Raw genomic sequence first — 21,727 nt, 5'->3', positions numbered from 1 at the left:
TGAGATAATGAATCGGGGACAAACACAACACCTAAGAACGCTATGTTACACATCATTGCCGGGTAGACTGACCGAGGTATGAATAATGCAGACAGCTACCGGATAGGTAAGTTGTAGGGCTTTTACACAGAGAGTGCAGGTTCAGGATTTTGCAGATGGAGGCCATTTTTTGAGCTGCACAAGCTATAGGAGTGCTTATCTACAGGATGCATTGAGAACTGGGGACTGATGGGAAGTTTATGGTGGCTGACTAAAGAAAAATGAATGAATGAATTTGTACTACGCAGAATTTTTGCAATTTTGCCAACATGGTTTCACGTGACAGCATGACTTGGGTAAAAAGGAACCCTGATTTTATAATAAACAATAGGAGTTTCAGGAAAGTTCACCGCATCATGCAAACACTTTCGCAAAACTGCTGCTCCTAATTCTGCGCAGTTCCTTGTACTGCGCCCGCGTTTGGTTTCAGGCGTCAGTGTTTCCCTCCCATCCTCACATGCATCATCTCACAGACAGAAGTAGTGCTCCGAATCAATCACTGATCTGAGCAGCAATACATCAAAACAAGATTATTATGTGAAGCTAATGACAAGGCCTTGGGCAGCTATATCCCAGCGTGTATTCACAATAAGTCACTCCCACACACAAGAGGGTTTGTGCAGACTTTTCATCCGCGAGAGAGAGAGAGTACATACAGAGGATTGCTGCTGTGCACAAAACAAGGCGCTCGAGAGAAATGCACACAAACACAGCCCTAAATAAATGAACTGATAGACAAATAACTAGATCAAAAGACAAGAAAACTTGAGTTTACTTGTCTCTTTTCCCCTGCTGACTTCCAGTGAGTGGTTGTGGAGACGAGACAACGGCATCATTATCCTGATACACAGCAAAACTAAATGTTAGCTCTACGTCTCCGCTTGTGCAGCTCTGACGGTTTGATGCTAATGACTGATGATCTCTCTGGTCTGATTAGTGAGCTTAGCTTTTGTGCGCTCGATGTGAGTGGGCAAGCGCTGCCTGAGATCAGAGATCTCCCCCTTAGGCGCACGCTCATGAAAAACGAATGCACTGATTAAAAAAAAAAAAAACGGCACAGCTGAGCAGTCACACTTTAGACATGCTACTAACCCATACACAAACCATAAGAAAGCAAAATCCCACAGACAAACGCACTCATAAAAATCTCACACACCCCTGCAAGGGCTCAAACACAAATACACCAATTTGGTGCGGTGGCGCACACACAAATACACACTCGCGCACTGTCCGAGTGTGCTTACACGTGTGCAAAAACAATAAAGCAAACCTTGTTAAGGGAGTGGGAGGTGAGGCAGCCAGGCGGAAAGATATAAATAGCCTGTCTGAATTCAACAATAGAGATGGGGGGGTGGGAAGGGTTTTGAAAAAAAGGGAATGAGGAGGAGAAAAAGAAGGAGCACAAAAGACAGAGGAAGACAAAAAAAAAAAGGCTGTGTAAACACACTGAAGGAGAATAAACATCTAGATGGTCGGTGAGGTAGATGAAGCAAGCATGAAATAAGTAAACAGCAGGTCTCATGGCGGGAGAGGGGTGGGGGGGAGGTGCGGGTTCACGGTGTCCTGAAAGATCCACCGATTCATGCAAAGCAGGACAGCAGCGGTCGCCGTCTTCGGCATATGGCAGCGCACGCGGCGCTTTTACCAACCACCCCAAGCTGCTTCCTGGAATCCAAACATGGCACCTACCCAAAAAAACCTTTGGCACCTGCGCCCACATTATTATTGTCACATCACTTCTGACTCGACGCGCAGCCACCCATTTCATTAATCACGTAGGCATGCGTGTTAACCTTCTGGCAAAGTGGAGAGGGACTGTCCTCCTGCTAAAGAGTCAGGGCCAGAAATCATTTGCATTGATTTGCATTAAGCCTCATTAAATGATCTGCAGCCTTAAGTAAAACCCGAGAATGCCAGCTGAACGCCACGTCTTCATATTCTTCCACATAATAACTGATTTATGGGGGTTGACGAGAGGCCCGATCAGCTGCTGCAGCAGCGGAGGATTGAGGATTGGCATGTGAATAATCCCACACTGGACAGACCAGTCTTTAACATGGCTGAACAAAGCAGATTATCTACTCTCCTACATATCACAGCAGGCAGGACCAGAAACGTCAAACAACAATGAAAAAAGAAAAGAAAAGAAAAGGTATTTTCTTCATTTAACTGAGGTGCTGATCAAGTTCAAGGTCTCTTGCTTAAAACCACGTTTCACAGGACGCTGACAAACACAGACAAAAGACTCTTTATCAGGTCCAGAACTCAATGTCATGTCATTGTTTGTCCATTTTGTTGCGAGTTAGATTAGCAGACTGATAACATCAAATCTGGTCATTACAAGCCTAGATCCACAGCACAGTTAGCATGAACCCTGGTGCTGCACTGAGAAACAGTCTGATACCTTGGTAACTCCACAATAGGTTGTTTTCACGCCTCAGTTTTTGTTTGAATAAAAAACAGCTTCCAGTCTTTTCCAGTCTGCTAAGGTGGGCTAACCACTCTCTGGCTGGAGGTTCATGCTAAATGATCGTCTTCCTCGTGTTAAATGTAAAGTTTAACATATCACTAACTAATCATTAATGGAGCAAACATCCTGGTATAAAAAGAGAAATATGCAATTAATTGGCAAAATTGTTCATGAGTCTATTGTTTTAAATTTCACTGATTAATCCCAGTTGACTAGGCGAGCTGGTGACTGAAGCCCGCTTTCCAGGTTGAACAGGACAGTATGTGAACGCAGCATTAGTGTGTTTAGTCCAAAACAATTGAATCAGGTGCTGGCAGCATTTCACAGACTCCTGCTCTACAGTCTGGGGCTGACCTCGCTCTAATCCTGTGTCAAACCCCTCCGGCTGAAACACTGGCAGTAGCTCATCCAAGGCTGACAGAGGCAGCGTGGAGCAGAGGAGAGCAGTAGTAGTGGCATTGAATTCCTCTGGTGACAAACAGTGGGTGTTGGTGATGTGGAGTAATCCCATTCACAACAACAAAGCCCAGCCTCCACCAGACACACACACACACACACACACACACACACACAACGCTGGGAGACGGATGATGCCTGGGGTGTAATGGAGGGGGGGTGGGTGAAAAGAGGATGTGCATTCGTGAGACAGTGAAACTGTAATCTAGCAGATTATATTTGTGCGGCTGAGTATGTGTGTTAATGAAAAGCCCGAGATCAGGGTCTAACCTGCTTACGCCTCACCGGGTCTACGTGGCTCCATCTGTCCTCCCTCCTTCTCTTCTGCTCTGCCCCGTCCCATCTTCCCCGTCTCTCCTCTGCCTTTTCTTCTCCCTGCTACTCCCTCTCTCTCTCTCTCTCTCCCCGTCCTCCCCCTCCCCATCCCCCTCCCTCTCCTCCTCCGCAACCAGGCAACAACACAAACAGTGCCTCTTCCTCCCGTACTACCGCCTCCCCTCGCTCCATCCATCCATGCTAATTGAAAACCTCTTTCTCATTTCCATCCTCTGTACTTACATGTCACCTCCATGGTTCCAAGCGTGGTGTGACACTCTCCACAATGACTGCTGAATCCTCGGCGGGTTTTTGCCAAAGAAGGAGTTTTTAGCGCTCGACGGGAGACGGGTGGAAGAAGGACGGAAGGGTGGATGCGAGGATGGAAGGGAGCAGATGGCTCCTCGGAAGAGCAGTGGGCAGTTAGCTTTAGCGTTAGCCACAATAAGGGAAGACTCGTCTGTCAACACAGCTCGTGCACCACCTCCTTCTGCCTTTTCACTCCTTTCCCGTTTTGGCGCTTCGTTCCTTCAGTCGTCCTGCTGTCTCTTAGCACGTTCTCCTTCATTTATATATATAAATATATATATCTTAAAAAAACAGCTTCCACGCTATTAAACTTCACCCATCTCCTGTTTACTATATTTTTCTGTGTCTCTCTCTATTTGTCTTCCTCCCTCCCTCTGTGACTCTAAGAGCATCAGCCAGGCAGCTCTGCTTCGCTTATGTTGATCTCCGGGCTTATGCCCTGATTGGACACACGCCACGATCACAGACGCCAATGGTGCTGCAGCAAGTGGATCACATGATAAGTGTGTGCATGAGTGTGTGTGTGTGTGTGTGAGTGGGAGAGAGAGAGAGGTTTAGACGAAGAGAGAGGGAGAGGGAGGGATGAGAGAAGAGCAGGAGAAGGGGGAAGAGGAGGGGTGCTGCGAGTGGCTGCGAGCCGCTACATCAGTGAGGCATTTTTTTATTTATTTATTTTTTCCAAGGGCTTGAGCAGAGAGAGAGATGAAGGCTGTTCTTTCCTCATGTGGGGAAGAGGAGGAGGAGGAGGAGGAGGAGAAGCTCTCAGCACCGACGCCTGGATGCAGGGACGACGGGCAGCCGTACAAGACGGGAGTCTCTGATAGACGCCCTCACGCGCGCAATCAGAGACGCACAGAAAAAACAAGCTTGTACACATGCGGCGGAGTGGCTCCATCTTACCGAAACAGAGCCAGAGCCAGTGCAGCACAGCAGAGGTAATTGGACAGGGGTTGCTATGGAAACAGGGGAAACGGTTGCTGACGGTCGGAGCTGTGCCCTCGGAGCATCAGACTTGCGTCCATTAAACACACATACATCACACAGCATGCACACACACACACACACCCATACACACACACACACACACATACATGCCTCTTGTTCCCTGTAAGCACGTCTTTCACTAAACTCTACACTTAAAACAAAAAACAACAAAAAAAAAAAAACAACAACAACAAGGCAGAATGTAGCAGCTCTACAGTGGTAGTGGGTAAGAGGGCTGGATAGACATAGTTTTTAAGCTTCATTTAAGCCACGGTTTTAAAAAAGCATAAATAAATAAATGAAGAGCTACTGTGTGTGTGTGTGTGTGTACTGGGCAGATGCTCAATTAGCTGTGATGAGCCAGCCACTGAGAGAGCCGTCGGTGCTCAAAACACTTTGAAACGCCAAGAACCTCCAAACATCGATAAAACCTCGAACAGTGTTTTAGTTTTTCCACCGCGCCTCACCAACTGCCAACGCGGTCAAATGTAGAAACTGCAACGGGCAAATCTGGCCGTACACAAACCGTATTGATGTATTTGTAAATGTATTTTGAAGTGGACGCCCTCAGAATTCATCCTTGACACGTCTGATTATCCACCCACGCCGGGACGCATCCTCTCTGAAGAGGACATACCCTCCTATACTCTATGTGCATCACATTCTGAATGGATCCATATGAGAGAGCAGAGCTGGACTCGACTGTCTGAAACATATTTATGAATATCACTGTGACCGCTGAGCTGTCGTCTCATTGTTCGTAAAGATGCCACAAATTACTGTTAACAGGCCACGTATCTCTTGGTAACCACACAAGCTTAAAACACTGAAAGAGTTTTTTTTCACTGTTATTTTTATTTTCCTTGCAGCTATCTAAGTGGTAGAAGGTCTTATTTTCATAAAGCATTTTTCTTTCTATTGCTACTTAAAACGCTTTTCGGTCACAGTGACACATCCACCCATTCACTCACATAAGCACACACTCACTCACACACCAGAGCCACGAACTGGGAGCAACTGTGGGTTTAGTGTCTCTACCTACAGAACCACAGCCGCCCCTAGAGGAGCTCATTTGGTTTTTGCTCATGCTAATGCTCAGGCTGTGATTACCCCCAGTGCGATTTTTGTTACTTCAGATTCTTTAGGTACAAATCACATTTTTTTTTTTTTTTTTTTATCTTTACAGGTGCTGACATCTCACGATGTGTCTCCGAGTTCACGGCAGATGCAAACTGAGACTCAGCGTTAGAGGCGGGTAGTGCCAAGCTCCACACGCACCATTAAGCTCATACGAAGCCCCAGAGACCAAGCGGTCTTACTATTGACAAGCTGATGCTGAATTTCAAAGTCCCCAGTGTGTGACGAAAAATGAGGATGGGGAGGGAAGGTGGAGGGGGGAGAGGGATCGTCTATTCCGCCTCAATCGAAACTGATTCCCACCTTCAAGGGAAGGCTGCGATAATGGGATTGGCGGCGAGGGAAGGTGCACACATGGTGGAGTAGACATGAATATGAGATGTGGAAGTCGCTCTGTGCCCATTAGAGGTGGCTGCATCACTCCTGGAGTTTCTATTATTAAACGAACTCCGAGTTTGACTTCATTAACATTTAGAGGATCAGATAAAATCTCCTGTCTTATGCTAAAAACTCCCATTAATGAAGGTTTTATGAGTTAAACACATAGATGACGGTGTTGACATTACCAGACGAGGTTGCCTATTTTTTTGTTTTGACTACAATACGTCCTGATTCTTTTTTTTTTTTTGTTTGTTTAGCAACTTGCAGGAGATTACACATGCTGTAAGAAGTCTCAGAACAACAATATGCCCTCTCGTCTTTTGTAAGGGCTCAACTTTTAAGCTTTAACTTCAGTCTGTAGCGATAGACCGGCTTATGAAACTCAAGCTGCTGTTTTTTCATTTTTCATTTTGACTCGGGAAAATAAGCATGATGCAACCCCAGACTCTTGATTCACACACACACACACTAATTCCCAAGCAAAAGAACTAAAATTTCATTCACACGTAAAATTAAGATTAAGATTATTCGGGGGACCAACAGAGTGAAATATCAGACTAAAAGGAGAGCACATGCAGAGAAGGACTCTTTGAACGTTGAACAAAGCCAGGACTGGACGGGGACTCGGACACAGGGCAGCTTGTAGCTTGTGTCAGACTGCGTGACGTTTGCCGCCGTGTGATAATCGTAATCTGTTTGACAAATCAGGGAAAAGGCGCAGAGCGTCTGCTGACTGTTACAACCGATGCCCAATTGACTCCACAACATAAATATCTGTCATAAACAGCTCATTACTATCACCGTCTGGCCGTGGCGCATGAGCACATTTCCTGCGTGCGCCGACTCAACATTAGCCAGCTAACAGGAAGTTTGTCATCTTCATCCAAACTCCAGTGAGCTCCAAATGAAGATGTAGGAGCTTTATCAGCGGCTCAGCCAATGGAGGCAGCTAATGTCTCCTGACACGGAGAAAACAAAACAATGCGGGGGGAAAAAGTCCATCTAAAAAAAACGAAATGATGCGTACGCAGACCATTCTCTCAATTAAAAAGGAAAATCCTATTACAAGCTCATTAAAAACATCTCCACACCTGCATGCGCTAACCATACTAATAGGATCTCAGATCTAATTAAGCGTGAACCCTGTGGCTGAGAGTTTCTTCCATCCAGAGTTCGCAACACAAATCACAGATGTGTTGCAGAAAGCGCGTCGTGTCACGGCGCATGATATTGACCTTAAAATAGTAATATTCAGTAGAAACAAAATTACTGCAAATAAACACTGGAATCACTGTATATTTTGCGTCATCAACTTTCCATCAAAATATTAACTTATAGGGAGTTCAAACTGTGGGTGAGGGAATGTTTTACGCCTTTCACTTATTCATTTATAATATTAAACAAAGAAAAGGTTTTAAAGAACAAGGTAAACGCACGTAAAAGAGCTCAGAAGCTGATCCGAGCACATTATTTGTTTTACCTCATTCCAAGCTCACGTTATTTTATTACAGATGTGTTTGCTGGTGCCAGATGCCAGAAAGGCTTCAGTTCTTCAAACGGCCACTTGAGGTCAAGATGAAAACGCATTAGAGACTGGTGCAACGACAGGTCTCTTTAGGTCTCTATAACTATTTTCCCTATTCATGGGAGAGTCATCCTGTAACTCACCCATTTAAAGGATAACTAAGTCATGCGTGTAATGCCCCCCGACAGACTTCAGGATGTTGGCTGGTTTCTAGCAGTGGGTGAACTGCTGGAGTGTATAAGATGAATAATTATATATATATATAATTTTTCCTTTGTACAATATGCAAAGCTACCCTAGAGAAGTCCCATAATAAAAAAATTACCACTGTAAATAAGAATATTAGGGACTTAAAGAAGTGAAATATTAGAGTCATGTATTTTTACAATGCACGTCCTTTGACCTGCACTTTTAGACAAATAACTTTAGACTTTACTATTCTGTACATTTAAATGTTAAAATGCTCCCTTGTAAAAATGTAAATTGTGAAGGTGTCCGGTCAGCTGTACATAGCTTTACATGTTAATACATGTTAATACAGTCTCACACATATTACCAGCCTTCCTTCTCCATTTGCACCGTTGATTTTATTGAGTTTGTTTTATGTTGACGTCTGTGTATGTTTAGCTACTGGACAATCAAATTTCCCCCAGGGGATGAATAAAATATTATTCTATTCTGTACATGAAGCATTTACTTAAAGCTTCCATCTTTCTCAAACTTTGGAAGCAGTCTCATGTATCTACAGCGTGTTTAAACGTTTCCCAGCTGTACAAGGCCCATCTCTAAACAGTGAAGGTAACACAGGCAGCGTACCTTGTTGAAGTCTTCACTTGTGGCTCTCATCTCCTTCCAGGTCTTGTTGAGCAGCTGGATGCAGATGCAGAAGAACTCCTCGAAGGAGCGATCGTGGGCGAAGAACATGGGGTGGAAGTCGTGGCAGTTTTCACTGGCTGTGGACAAAAGAGATGCAGACGGTCAGCTACGTCAATGTGCAGCAAAACGCTAAATTACGCGGAGTTGACATCCAACTGCATTGATGTATTTTTTTGTGAATTGAGTTTTATTGTTAGGACTGCCGTTTCAATTTTGCAGGAAGGTTTTTTTTTTCTTTCCTAACTTGTATTCGGTCTAACTTTTGTTTATGTTATCACTTTTCTGGATTGAACAGAATTTGTTGTCTAGCGCGACTTTCACAGTTTCACACTTGCATCTAGTAAAAACCTGCCAGAGACAACAAACACATTTTCCACAAGCAACAAGCAGAACGTGAGGTGGAAACAAAATGTGAATTGGTAGCACACAGGACTCCACCGAGTAACAGAAACACGTACAGTGTGTCGTTCCAAATCAGTTCTTGGAGGACTGGGTTCATATTGTGTCAAATACATTTACAGACTGCAGCTTTTTCCTCCTTTATTTTATGGTAGGAGGAATAGTTATTGCAGCCTGACTCCACCTGAAATCTCACAAATACTACTTGTGAGCTGGTGTAATTGTGTAATAGACACTTTCAAAGCTTGATCCTGATATTTACTGAGAGTCCAAATACACAAAAACAATGATAAAAGAACAGGCAGTCAGGAAACCAAAGGTCCATTTGCTTCTTACTTCTCTCCCCTGTTAAGCGACTCATGCCATATGCTGGCATCAATTATACGTAATTGGGTCTGAAGGAATGTGCCCTCTAGCTCTGGACCTGAACACCTGACTAATGCGCAACAAGGACAAACAGCCCACACACACACACACACACACACACACACACACACACACACACACACACACACACACACACACACAACCACACACACAACACACACACAACACACACACACACACACACACACACACACAACAAGCGACCACAAGAAAACATCACTTAGCCAGAAAATGCTGCAGATAAAGATAAAACTAAGTGCTGCTGAAATAGTCTGTGTATCACCGCTGGTCATGCACAGTCACTCAGGCAGCTTGGTTTCAAAGAATAACGCATCAGTCTTGTGCATGCTCAAAACCCACATCCAAAATTCAAAAAACCCAGGTGAGATTTTCTGATTCTGACACACATATAGCTGGAGTTGATATGTTTAAAAGTTATTTTACATGAAAACAGCCACAAAGAATGAGACACAGTTCCCCAATGAAACAAGACTCCGCTATTGACAATTTAGCAATTCATCAGCCCGGGACACAAAATGGACCTTGGAGACGAACTGTGACCAGGAGCAAGTTACAACTGGATTAAGATGAGATGTTTCATCCCCGAAGCCAGAGGTGGTTTATTTTCTCTATTAGCCGTTTACTAAAAAAACATTTCAATCCCCACTACTTATGTGAGCGCGTGTTTGAAATCAGAATGAGAGGGAGCCGGCGCTGCCGAGAGCCCAAACCGCATTAAACGAGAGTTACAATAACAAGGCTTGACATTCATTTGAACGGAATTCGTCTCTCTCTTGTCTTGTCGGGATGAGTGGCGGCCCTGAGCTAGAGGCTGGTTCACCTGAAGGGTTTGAGAGAGGAGCAGCAGGGGCCCCACGATCTGCCGTGAAATTAGAAGGAGCGGGCGATGCGGCGATTGAAACTTCACGGCATAATGAGCGGTGCCCTCGGCCCACGTGCACAACGACCTGAACTTTGATTTGGAGCGATGGATGGGAGATTAAGGGGAGGGTGAGGTGGAGGATTCAGAGGGATGTGCTGCCGGTGCCAGCAGTCAATCAGGAAACTAATGGAACTGAGTCAAAACAGATGCCGACTACCTGCTTACTCGATAGTGCTTTCTGCAGGGAAAACAAAAAGGTAATTTAAAAAAAATAAATACAAAAACTCCTTCAGTCAAATATGCTTTTTTCGTCGACCGGCAAAAGTTGTTGATAAGATTGGAGCTCGAAGTGACCTCTGAGCTAAATCTGCTGTCTATCGAAAGGACCAACCCGGGCCCTGAGGGGACAAGGTGAGGGGAATTACATGTCAAGGCTTATTTGGGATATTCAGACAGCGAGCTGTCTCATGTGACTCTGCAGAAATTTCTCCATCTTGAGGTTTCGCGAGGCATGCTGAGTCGCAGACAGTTTTATTGCCTCTCGCAGGGCTCAGCGGGACCTGAAGCAGCGAGGATGAGGCAGAAAAACACCGGAGAGTGGTGATGCTCAGCGTTCTGCATTATAAGACTTGCAGCCGAACGGTTACAGAATGCAGATGACCGAACACGTCACTACACAAACACAATTCAACCTACTTATTATGGGAAAACGATCTAAATATAGCCTTGAATGTGCGGCTAAGTCTGCATTAGGACAGTGCTTTCAACTATTCACACGATACTGCAGCGCTAGATTTAACTAGAGCCAGTTCATCTCAGCATCTCAGAACATATACTTGCTGCTTTAACTCAGTGCATTGAAATAAAAATCTATTCGCCTTGCGGAAACAAAAAATAAGGATTTTGCACGGAAGTCTAGTTGTGCGGAGAGACTGAACAATTTATAACTTCCCTTTTCAGCGCTGCCATTGCTTCCCAGCTAGGTGAGATACCCCAACCGAAGTCATCCTCATCACCACCACAGAAAAGCACTTAAAAGTGTTCACCGGAACAGAGATGGAACTATCTGAGTGCAAAGTCATGTTGCCACGATTAAAGCCTCAACCAGTGTATTTTTTATTATTTTATTCTATTTTTTTAAAGCAGAGCTACACGTCTGCATTATTCTGGATCATACTAAGGCAACAGAAAAAAAAACTTCACAATGAAATACTGTAACGCCTATTATTATTACTTATGGGCCTTTGCAGTAGGACTGGGTGCACTAAAGGTCTGTGCAGGAGAAAAGTACCAAGCCCCTCGTTACTCTTGCTCCAAATCGTGTAGACGACCTCAATTTGCTGAGGGCCTTCGTTCTGAGTGTGTGCGGCAACGAGGAACATTGAAAAACCGCTTTCAACTGACTCCACATTAAGGACTTTTGATGAGCAGAGCTAACCCCCCCAAGAGTGTCCTTCTAAGACACAGAACCTGCAGAGTCACTCCACAAACTGAATACAAATATTGACAATATTTATTTGAGAATATGGTAATTTACCGAAAGACCTGCACTGCCTGTAATTTGTTGGTCCTCATACCAGTAGTGACCTTCAAATTTCCACATCAGACTGAGAATAAAGGCATGTTTAAAGACCATAACAGGTCATCTACAGCTACCCAGAAAGGTTGTCAGACCCTTGTGTTGATGGATGAGTCACACACACACACACAAAACTAAATTCAAGTTACTGTTTATGACTTATTTTGACCAAGCATATGGGTCCATGACAGACAATCTGGATGGATGGAAAACTGACTCTAATGAGTTTTCTTTGTCCTGGATGTTGGTCCATCTGCAGAGCCAGATGTTCAGAGCCTGTACAGATCATGAAATACGTAACAGGACACTATAATGACCGGTGTAGGTTATGCTCGACCATATGCCCACATGAATCTGCAGAACTTGTTTTATAATAATGCTGAAATGCATATCGAATAGGTTATAAGTTAGAAGAAAATTATTTTGTGGCACAACTGCTTGTATGCTGACGTATTCAGATTTGATTTGACCAAAGCGGCGGGCTACTAATTGTGCAGTGCTACAGTTTAATGTGTTGATTCTTATTCATCACACAGCGCAATCTGGTTGGGGGGCAGGCGATGACCCAGACCCCACAGCCACTGTCAGACTGTACTGTGATTGTGTAATAGCTATTTTCAGCCACAAGAAGAACAAGAGGTCCTGTGACAGATGGTGTGGCCCCCACAGAGCCTTGATCTCGACATCACGGACTCAAAGGAGACAAAACCAAAAGTGCAGTATACAGCTCCCCTCACACGCTCTGAACCAAAACACGCTGTATGGCCAGTATTTTCAAGATTTCAGCTTGAGAACTGTCTGACGTTTATGCGTCACGTACATTTGCGGTTCCTTTTGTCATCGGTAAACAAAGTCGCCGTTATCAGTTTCCCCATTTTGTGAGTGGCAAACCAAAGGCTGACGTGAACATTTTCTCCGCTTCGCTTGCTCATGATTACAGTCTGGCCGACATGACGCGGAAGCCTCATGAGCTCCGCCGGCAGAGGAGAGTTCCAGGTCATCAGCCGCAGACTAAATTAGACACGTCGGCACGGTTATGTTCCCCAACATCACCCAATTTCATCGTGGAGGCGACCGCTCAGACGCTCCATCCCTCCCTCCATCCATCCATCCGTCTTCCAGGATGCGTTCAGGGGCGAGGTCAAGGGTCACTGTCGCGTCCCTGAAGTGACAGCTCATACCTATCAGAGTCCATTCACCGTGAAGGCTCTGAGAGCTCACTGACATCGACTACGAGCCAACAGCTCAACTGGCGACCACACAGATGAGGCCCGGACACAAGAGAGGTGACTAAGCATGTGCGTTAAAAGTGTCCGTTGTGTAACTGTGTATCTCTGTGAGAGAAGGCCAGAGAGGGAGAGGGAAAGAAAGAGACATGTGGGCTGAATGCCACCCTGACATCTGTCAAGGTCCACTGTGTATTTGTTTGTGTGCATGTGTGCGAAAAGTAAGCGAAACAACCCTCGGAGTCACCTTGCAGCTATGCCACATGATGAATACATAGCGAAAAGTGTCATCCTCACTCTAATTACAATGCCAGCATGCCCTCATGTCCAACTGTGACAAGGGGAGTGTGTGTGCATGCGTGTGTGTGCGTCTGTGTGTGTCCAGCGAGCAGCGTCAGCACCATCTTTCCAGTCCAGTCACTGTTCGCGCGTGTGCATGGTGCCAAGGCAGCAGGTACACAGAGAAGCAGGCCACGGCTGGCTGGACGACTTAGCAGGCCGACAGCGTGCTCCTCGTGCCACCGCATCTCCAAACACACATAAGTAATGGATATTCGTCCGAATCCCGCTCGAAATAGGCTTGTTTATCAAAGCGAGCCAATCTATTTTACTGCTATTCCTACCGACATGGCTGATCTAATTGGGGCGAAAAAGATTACATTCCGTAGATTGCTTTCATCCATCTGCCATTTCTGAACTGCCAACATCCACCCCGAAAAGAGGCATTTTATATTGAACTGAATATCCAGTGTGAAGCTCCCTTAATATATCCATAAAGAGAGGCAATCATTTTTAGTCAGCCGAGCAGCTATCAAGTTGGCGAGCAGCGCTGAAATCACAACTTTAATAATAGACAGAGAGGAAACTCATTAGCTCACAAGCCTATTAAGTAAGCAGCTAAACTTGTAGGGTCAGTGTGTCACTTTAAAATGCAGTGTCTCTTGAGTTTCTCCGTCACGAAGCTAACGATCATCAAATACAGATTCCAGCAGAAACAAGTCAGTGCAAGATTAAATTATTATAAACCATTTGTCCACAGTATTAAACTAGTTTATTCTTCTATTTTGCATTTGCCAAGTAAGTCGCATCGGGGAGGTAGGGGAGCTTGTGAAGAAGGCAGATTAGATAAGGGTGAAAACAGGGACAAGTCAAAGGCTGATTTCCTCTGTGGTTTATGTGCAATTATAAAACTATACCATTTTAGCAGGCACAGTCTGCAACAATGGTCAAGATGCATTAGAGGGCCGAGGAAGGTCGATGAATAACGGAGCAACAGATGGACGGAAAGGAAAAGGAGACAGAAAATAGATCCGCACACAGTGAAGCATCCACATTTGGCAGTATCTGGTTCTTCTTGTCTTTTTATAATGAATCAAGGCTTGTGCAACTGCGTTTAGCTAAAGTCTGCGCTCATCGCCGCCTTTATTAAATAAAAAGCACAACTCGTATATTAATATATCAGCCGTTACACCTAAGGCCCGATACTTCCGATGGAATATCTCGGATGCCGTGAATCACGCTTAGGCAAACAAGCACATTAATCTGTGTCAGAGTCGGCCCAAACGCAGAGACAGAATCCTTAAATCATTACAAAACGAGTGAAAATGCTCCAGCTTACACGGACGTATAGGTGCTCATGCACCAATAACACGAGGCGCATAAATTATAATTGTACTTTTGAAATCCACAGATGCGAGTTATTAATTTCAAACACTGAAAGTGGGAAAAAAAAAAAAAAACACTTTTAATTTTCTGTCTCACGCTAATAGAAATATCGGACAGTGGTTGCACAAACAGCTGCAAGATTCTCCTCAGCTGTGTTTATGAAATGTTCTTTACCACTTGATACAGCGTAACTGAGGAATTTGCGTCTGAGTTGGCAGCCATTACTGGTGCTTCAACGATAAACGACTTTGTTCGAAAAGTCATTTATTGGCTCATTGACTAAAATTCTTCACAGAAATATGAAATTTTTACCCAGCTCCGTCTCATTCATACGTGAATGAAAATCACATTTACATCATAATAACGTAGTGTTTTATATGTATTTGGATTAATGCAATGCAATTTCTTTTTTGAGAAAAGGTTGACACTCACTGTTTAAAATCCATGACAGCCAGACAGCACCATACCGTGCATCTTGTTTGTGAATTCACCAAAGGATTTGGTTTCAGAACTCTTACTTTCCACTTCTTACTGATAATTTTAAACTCTGGAAAACGTTAAAATTAAGGAGTCATATAGGTATGTAGAAGGAGAATTCTGAACAAAATAACGCTTGCTATGGATTTTCTTATAAGCAAAACCTATGCAAACCCTTATTCTTTGTTTTATTTTAAGCTCCAAGCTTTCAAACACACGTTTTCTTTACATTAGCGGCCGTTGTTTTTCCAGATTCAATCAGTTCATTGTCTGTTCTTTAATTTTCCACTGTAAAATGTCGCTTTGTGTCGCATTATGCACTTCACATGCTAGAAAAGTCTAATAAATTACGGCACTATTAAAAAACAAAGGCTTTACTTAAATAACCCTTTTTACGTGTGAACGCATCTAGTGAAAGACGTACACCGAGGGATCTAAAGAGCGAGGTCTCTTGTGTTAGATTTCGTTTTGTGCGATTTCACCAGTGACAGGGTCTGCCAGTAAGGGGTCTTTTGGGAAAACAGCCCGTCTGTTGAGACCATGGTGTACAGCTTAAAACAGTGACATGTTGACTTTGATGGTAAATTTCATCCAAACATATATACATATGTGTATAAAAAGGCAAAATTAGAACAGCAGCACTGTCATACACACACTGGGTTGTGTGTCATCCACTTCAGTCTATCACAGTACTCTGAGAGACGTCTGCAAAGATGCTATAAACTTAAGAGTGTCGAGCACCCATCTGTCAAGTTTGTTGTTATTTGTGCACTCCAATTTAAAAACCTTTCTTTCTGATGTATGCCTGAGGCTACGGAGCGGAACAACCCTGAAGAATGCTCACCCCCTCCTTTAACACAAGACCGCGAGTGACAACTGTGAGAAGTGGCCGCTGACTGCCAAATAGATGCCCGTGTCACGATTGGAGGGATACTTGGAATTCTGCGCTTGGCCTTTCCTCCTCCTGCCATCATCCACTTTGCTCATGATTCATGGAGGGAGTCTAACAACAGGGAACCGCAGCTATAACCTTGATCATTTCATAAGGGATCAGCTTCCAAACTAATGCCTCGCTAACACCAGTGTTTGCATATTAATGCTCGGTCTCGGACACAAATTCTCATCCCACTCATACCTCATTAGAGGAAGCAGCTTACTGCACAGCACGCATCATGAAAGGTACATTACAGGCGCTAATATTCAGCTTGTTTTAATTTCTCATAAAAACCAAGTAATGAAAGTAATTTAAAAATAAACATGGAAAACTAGCAAATTATTATTTTTTTAAGAGCAACCTCTTACAAAGTCATATACGTGTTCATATTTTGCCTTTAAGCGATCCTTAATGCATCTTATTAATTACTACATAACGTAATGACTTGCCAGCATGTGAGGAAAAATGTCTCAGTGGGTCAGAAACACAATTAATCCTAATAAAGTCAAACTGCTCGAAATCCATTATAATTGAAGCCGTGCGTCCCAGCAGGCTTGGAAGGTAGATGTTAACTACAGCTGTGAATTGCAAGACTTTATGTTTTATAAAAAAATCAATCCAATTGCAGGGAGGTTGCAAAACCTTTGGTTGATTAGCCATTTTTTATGTATTGATTTTTATTTATTTATTGCCCACAAATTTAAATTTCTTGGTATTAACATGAATGCATCACATTTCAGTAAAGGCATCAATGGAGGCTGAAGATGAAATATTAGCGGAATAGAAGCTAACAGCGGAGCTCCCTCCCATCAGCCAACTACTGAGGCCAAAATGACTGGTGTCCCTGCTACATTTAGCTACGTCTAAAGTTAAATCCTGGAACTGTCAGTTACTTAGCTGTGTTTAAATTATTTAGCTATGTTTAGCTGTGTTATGTAGGTGATGTTTCCAGCAGTTGTGCAGCCATAGTACTGTTGGACATGTTTGTAATTTGAATATTTGAACCTGTGTATCATTTGAATACATTAATATTGAATGCAAAATGCTAATAATAATGTAAATTTATAAATAGCACTTATAACCCACACTAAATATGGACAACCTTGCTATGTTTGTAGATAGTATTGTAAGTCTGAAGGCACATTTAATGCTAGTTTTCCATGTAAGAAATTTAAACAAATTTTTTGACAGGCGATGATGTTTGCAGAACTATGGATTTGCTGGTCTGCTGCCGTTCTAACTGGTTTCTATTACTGAGTCACTTTGTTGTTTTAACACGTTAGTTTGGATTTGATTTAACAGGTAAAAGAGCTAATATTTTTCTACTGGTGGAGTCTGGTGGCTTTGAAGACCACAGATCAATAAAACAGCTCCGGTTCACCGGTCAGGGCGTGCACACCGCCATCTACTGTAGGGAACACGTTGACTAAAGAAAGCAAACAATCCCTTTAATCGGCCCCTTGAGGGAGTTCATTGATTTGTGATTCAGTGACGTAAAAACTTGCGCCACTTGACTTTGTTGCCATAATGACTTAATGTTTCAAATGGATGTTGATGCAAAGAAGTGACCCGTTCGAAAACGGGTCACTTCATTTGATATCCTCAGATAAGATGACAAATGGGCACAGCAAAGTGTTTTTGCAGAACATTATGACACAGTGAGGTTGACATTTGTCCTTTTGGATGTAAAACATCACCACTTTAAGCTATTTGTATCCACACAAATAGGTCACATTAACCTTCGACAAACAATGCAGAGGCAGACCGTATGCAAAGAAAAAACAAGAATCTACGCATAATAAAAATAAACAACTTGTATAAAGTGGAGTGGCAGAAACTGATCTACTAGGTGGTCATAATGTTATGCATGATCGATGTAAGTGTGTGTGTGGCAGAATGTGTACGTACATTTGTGTGTGTTGTTGTTGTTGTCGTTTTCATTGGATCACAGTAGGAAACCCAGGAATGTCATTACAGTGTGAGTTGTCAAGTTAATGATTGTGGATGACTCCAGGTCCCCTGCTGAGCCTGGACATACTATACACATAACACCACACACCACCACACACACGCATACATGGCAATACCTGTCTGCTACTCCCTCTTGACCCTATTTGACTTTCTCCCAGCAGATGGAGAGATTTACTTATAAATCAAAAAATCCAAAACTACACGCAGAGTAACGTAGTTTCAGTATATTCAGGTCGGATGTAATAGGGTTTAGAGGAAATCCTATAAGAAACAATAGGTCTCAGATCATTGCTTGTTGCCTGTTAGCTTCCAGCTCTCTCCTAACACGTATCACATGCCTCATCTCCCTAATTCATACCCTGAAAACCTGCTGCTAAACGTTTTAAAATCATTCGCTTGTTGCCCAAAAGCAACAAAAAACCTGAGTTTACTCAGCATTATTCATCATTTCTAACATTAGAACTAGCCAGCTAAAGGGCAGGCATACAAATTAATTGTGTCCTTGAATGGACACTGTATATAAATACATATAAATCTACAAACATACTCAAATGGAATATTGATCCCAATACTGTATGTGATGCACCGTCCTTGAGCGAGAACGTTTAGTGGATCTGTTCATGGTGCTGAACGCGGCTCTTTGTTCTGACCTCAGCTAATGGCTCTCTCATGGGAGACACGGTCACAAACACGAGGACGTCATGTGAACGTCTCTCCGCTGCACGTCCAGGCTCGCCTCTCCATGCGTGTCTTTTCCTTTTTTTTTTTTTGTTTTTTGTGTGTGTGTGTCCAGACCTGGACCTGCCGCCCGCGTATCAGCGCCCAGCTCTCCATCTCAGCGATGAGATGACACACCGTGAATCACCAAGCAGGGCCATTACTCACCATGCCTGAACTTTTCTAAATAACTTCATAAATATTCCATTGGCCAGGTTAAGCAGGGGAGTCGGAAAAGCCGCGGATTGGCGCCTCCGAGACGCAGATTCCATTAAGAGCCATGTTCCAGCAGAAACATGGCAGGGCAATTAATCTTTTAAGATCTGAAGCCGGGTAGAGGATGGGTGAGAAAGAGGAGGCATGAATTAATGGAAGCTGGTGAGAGAGGGGAAGCAGAGGGAGGATGGAGAGAGTGACACCTGCATGGCGTTCTGAATTATGTGGAGTCTATCGGCATTGACGGCTGATTCCCTCGACTACTTCCTCCAGACCAAATCTGTATATAAAGATTTCAACAAAAAAAAATGTGTTGACCTAAAAGAACCCTGAACAACTCTAAAATCTCTTTTTAGACAAATGGCAGGGCGCTTCTTGTTTTTTTGGAGCAGAGAACTTTACGGAGCAGACAAAAAGAGAGGTAGATCATGGAAGCTTTAGAGAGGATTACAAGTCTAAGAGGGACAGATGTTCTTCAGACCCACAGAGAGGGGCGGGAAAAAAAAGGAAAGAATGAGTGGTGAGATAAATGCCACTGAAGAGAGGTTCAAAAGGTGAGCAGGGGAAGAAAGGCAACTCCAACAGCTCCTGGCAAATCCAGAACCCCTCTGCGTTTTCGTCCTCATGAGAGAACAAGAAGAGGGTGCACGAGCGCCAGAGCCACCCTGGCATTTCACACAGACAGAGAGAGTAAACGAGCCGCAGAGGCATCACCATTAATCCACGGCTCGTTCTTCCGCCTTTCCCCATGAACGGTTTCGGAGCAGCGAGAGGAAAAGGGAAGGGGCAAATAAATAAATAATATTTGGAATTAACTGCACCAGGGGTTTGGCCTAATTTCATACAAACTATATCTGTACAACAACCATGACTGTTTAATGGAGAACTACAGAGTGTGGCTTTAATGAGATTTGGTCGTCCACCAGCCGCTTTGGATCATCGTTCTGCTCTGCGCAAGTTTTAAAGCGTGTAGCTCTCTCGCTTTATCCCCTACCTCTTCTTGGTTTGCATCGACTGCTGCGCCAAGACTGTAAATGTAGACACTTTTAAATAAAATACTTCAACGATGGATACTCAGCTCTAGGGTTAGGTTGCCAGATGTGTGCTTAAAGAGAAATAATAAACTGAAACTTCCCCATCTCAGTTTAGCCTGTAACTTATTACAACTTATGATACATTAGACCAGAACACCAAACTTTCAATCCCCATTAGTGTCTTGTTTTAAAGTCAAGACATTTAACTACAAATAATTAAATGTAATAATCAGGATATCGCATCTTCATCTTCACTGTGATATAAAGATGGGCAGCTTGACATGTCACTGTCACTTCTAAGTTAATGGTGAAACAATGTCCCACACTACCATATATCACTTAAATCTAAAAAAACAAACTGAAAATGTTACATTGAAACAGACAGGCCGCCCTGGTGTCGGGTATATCTTCGTTTCTACGCTGAAAGGTCAACTCCATGATGGCAGTGTCGGCGAAGGGCCGAGACTCATTCCTCTCACGTCTTCACTTCGGGGGGGAAACACATTCACGCGCTCACATGCAGTACACAAATGCACACGCAGGTGGTAATGACCAGCCTTTACTCCCCAAGCATCCGCCTGACCCACGTTACCTTCATCCTACTTGTAGATTCATTAGTGGGTGGTAATATACGCACGACTAATGGCGTGTGTATGAAAACGCACTTAGCTCTCGACAAGGGAAGATTCAGTGCAGCTTGGGACCGAGACTGGGCCACAGTAGCTTCCTCCCATAAGTGTAAGATGCATACATTGCTCAATGCAAATATTTACCGGCGCCGTGACAGAGATCGATGGCAAGATTAAGATTTAGGACGCAGCAAATAAGAATATATTAAAAAGTTGTCTCCTCTCTCCTGTCCCCAGCGATCGTCTGTAAATGATTTGTTTTGTTCAGTTCCCTTTGCGTAAATTTTTTTAACTGTGTCTGTAGTCGATGACCTACTTTGTGGACATGAGCATCCTGTGATGTTTTAACCAGGTGTGCGTGCTGTTAATACAGCAGCAGAGCACACATCCGACACATCAGGTCATTCTCTGCAGGTTGTGGGTTCACCTTAAGAATTCTTATCTGTTCCCTCATTTTTACAAAAACACACATGAACATGCCGCACCGCACCATTAATATTAATATTCAGGCTAACAGCCTCAGTAAAGAGGACATTATACAGCCACTGGGGAGAGGAAGGCTCACAATGATGAGTCAAGGTCAATGTTTTAATTCACATCCAGCATCCGGTCCTGTTGGGAAATCTCAGCTCATATGTTTCCAGTGAGTTTTGAGAAATTGCGCACTTGCCCCAGGTCTGTTTATAGAAGCAAGCAAAAACAAAAAAAAGTTTTATTCATAAGGATGGCCCGGGATTCATCCTGGGGATTTAAGTCTGTTGCATAAGAGCTAAACTGCATGCATAGATAAGCCTTAGAGATAAAGATGCTGGGGACAGGTCTGCTTGCTTAATCTGCATTTTGATACGAATGAGGCTGAGGCCATGTTTGTAAGTGAGACTAAAAGGAAGCAATTTCGGCCTGCTAAGAGAAAAGGTCACGAGGGCGTGTGCGGCGTGGCACGTTTGGATAAAAATGTAGACACGCTGAATAAAGTATAAGTCCTGCTGCAAAGAATCACGCACAAGAAGAATTTGGATGAAAGAGCCACCAGACCACTGAATGAAGGAAAACGAAAAGCTAACACAGGGCTGAAGCCTTGTCTCTACATGTTCCAGTATATCACAGACTGTTGGTAC

The 21,727-nt window shown here is 43.6% G+C and overlaps 1 protein-coding gene across 6 annotated transcripts in view; it reads right to left on the bottom strand.

Annotated features, from left to right (window-relative positions):
- elmo1 (engulfment and cell motility 1 (ced-12 homolog, C. elegans)) overlaps positions 1 to 21,727 on the bottom strand; it is a 92,577-nt gene that overhangs the window by 17,651 nt on the left and 53,199 nt on the right. For all 6 annotated transcript variants that reach the window (XM_047604450.1, XM_047604451.1, XM_047604449.1 and 3 more), the window contains one exon: positions 8,433 to 8,569. In XM_047604450.1, coding sequence (XP_047460406.1) covers positions 8,433 to 8,569 — 137 coding nt within the window. The remainder of the gene's footprint in view (positions 1 to 8,432; positions 8,570 to 21,727) is intronic.

This window comes from Mugil cephalus, chromosome 14, assembly GCF_022458985.1.
Source record: "Mugil cephalus isolate CIBA_MC_2020 chromosome 14, CIBA_Mcephalus_1.1, whole genome shotgun sequence".
In the NCBI taxonomy this organism is placed as follows: domain Eukaryota; kingdom Metazoa; phylum Chordata; class Actinopteri; order Mugiliformes; family Mugilidae; genus Mugil; species Mugil cephalus.
This window is presented reverse-complemented; position numbering and strand designations above follow the sequence as displayed.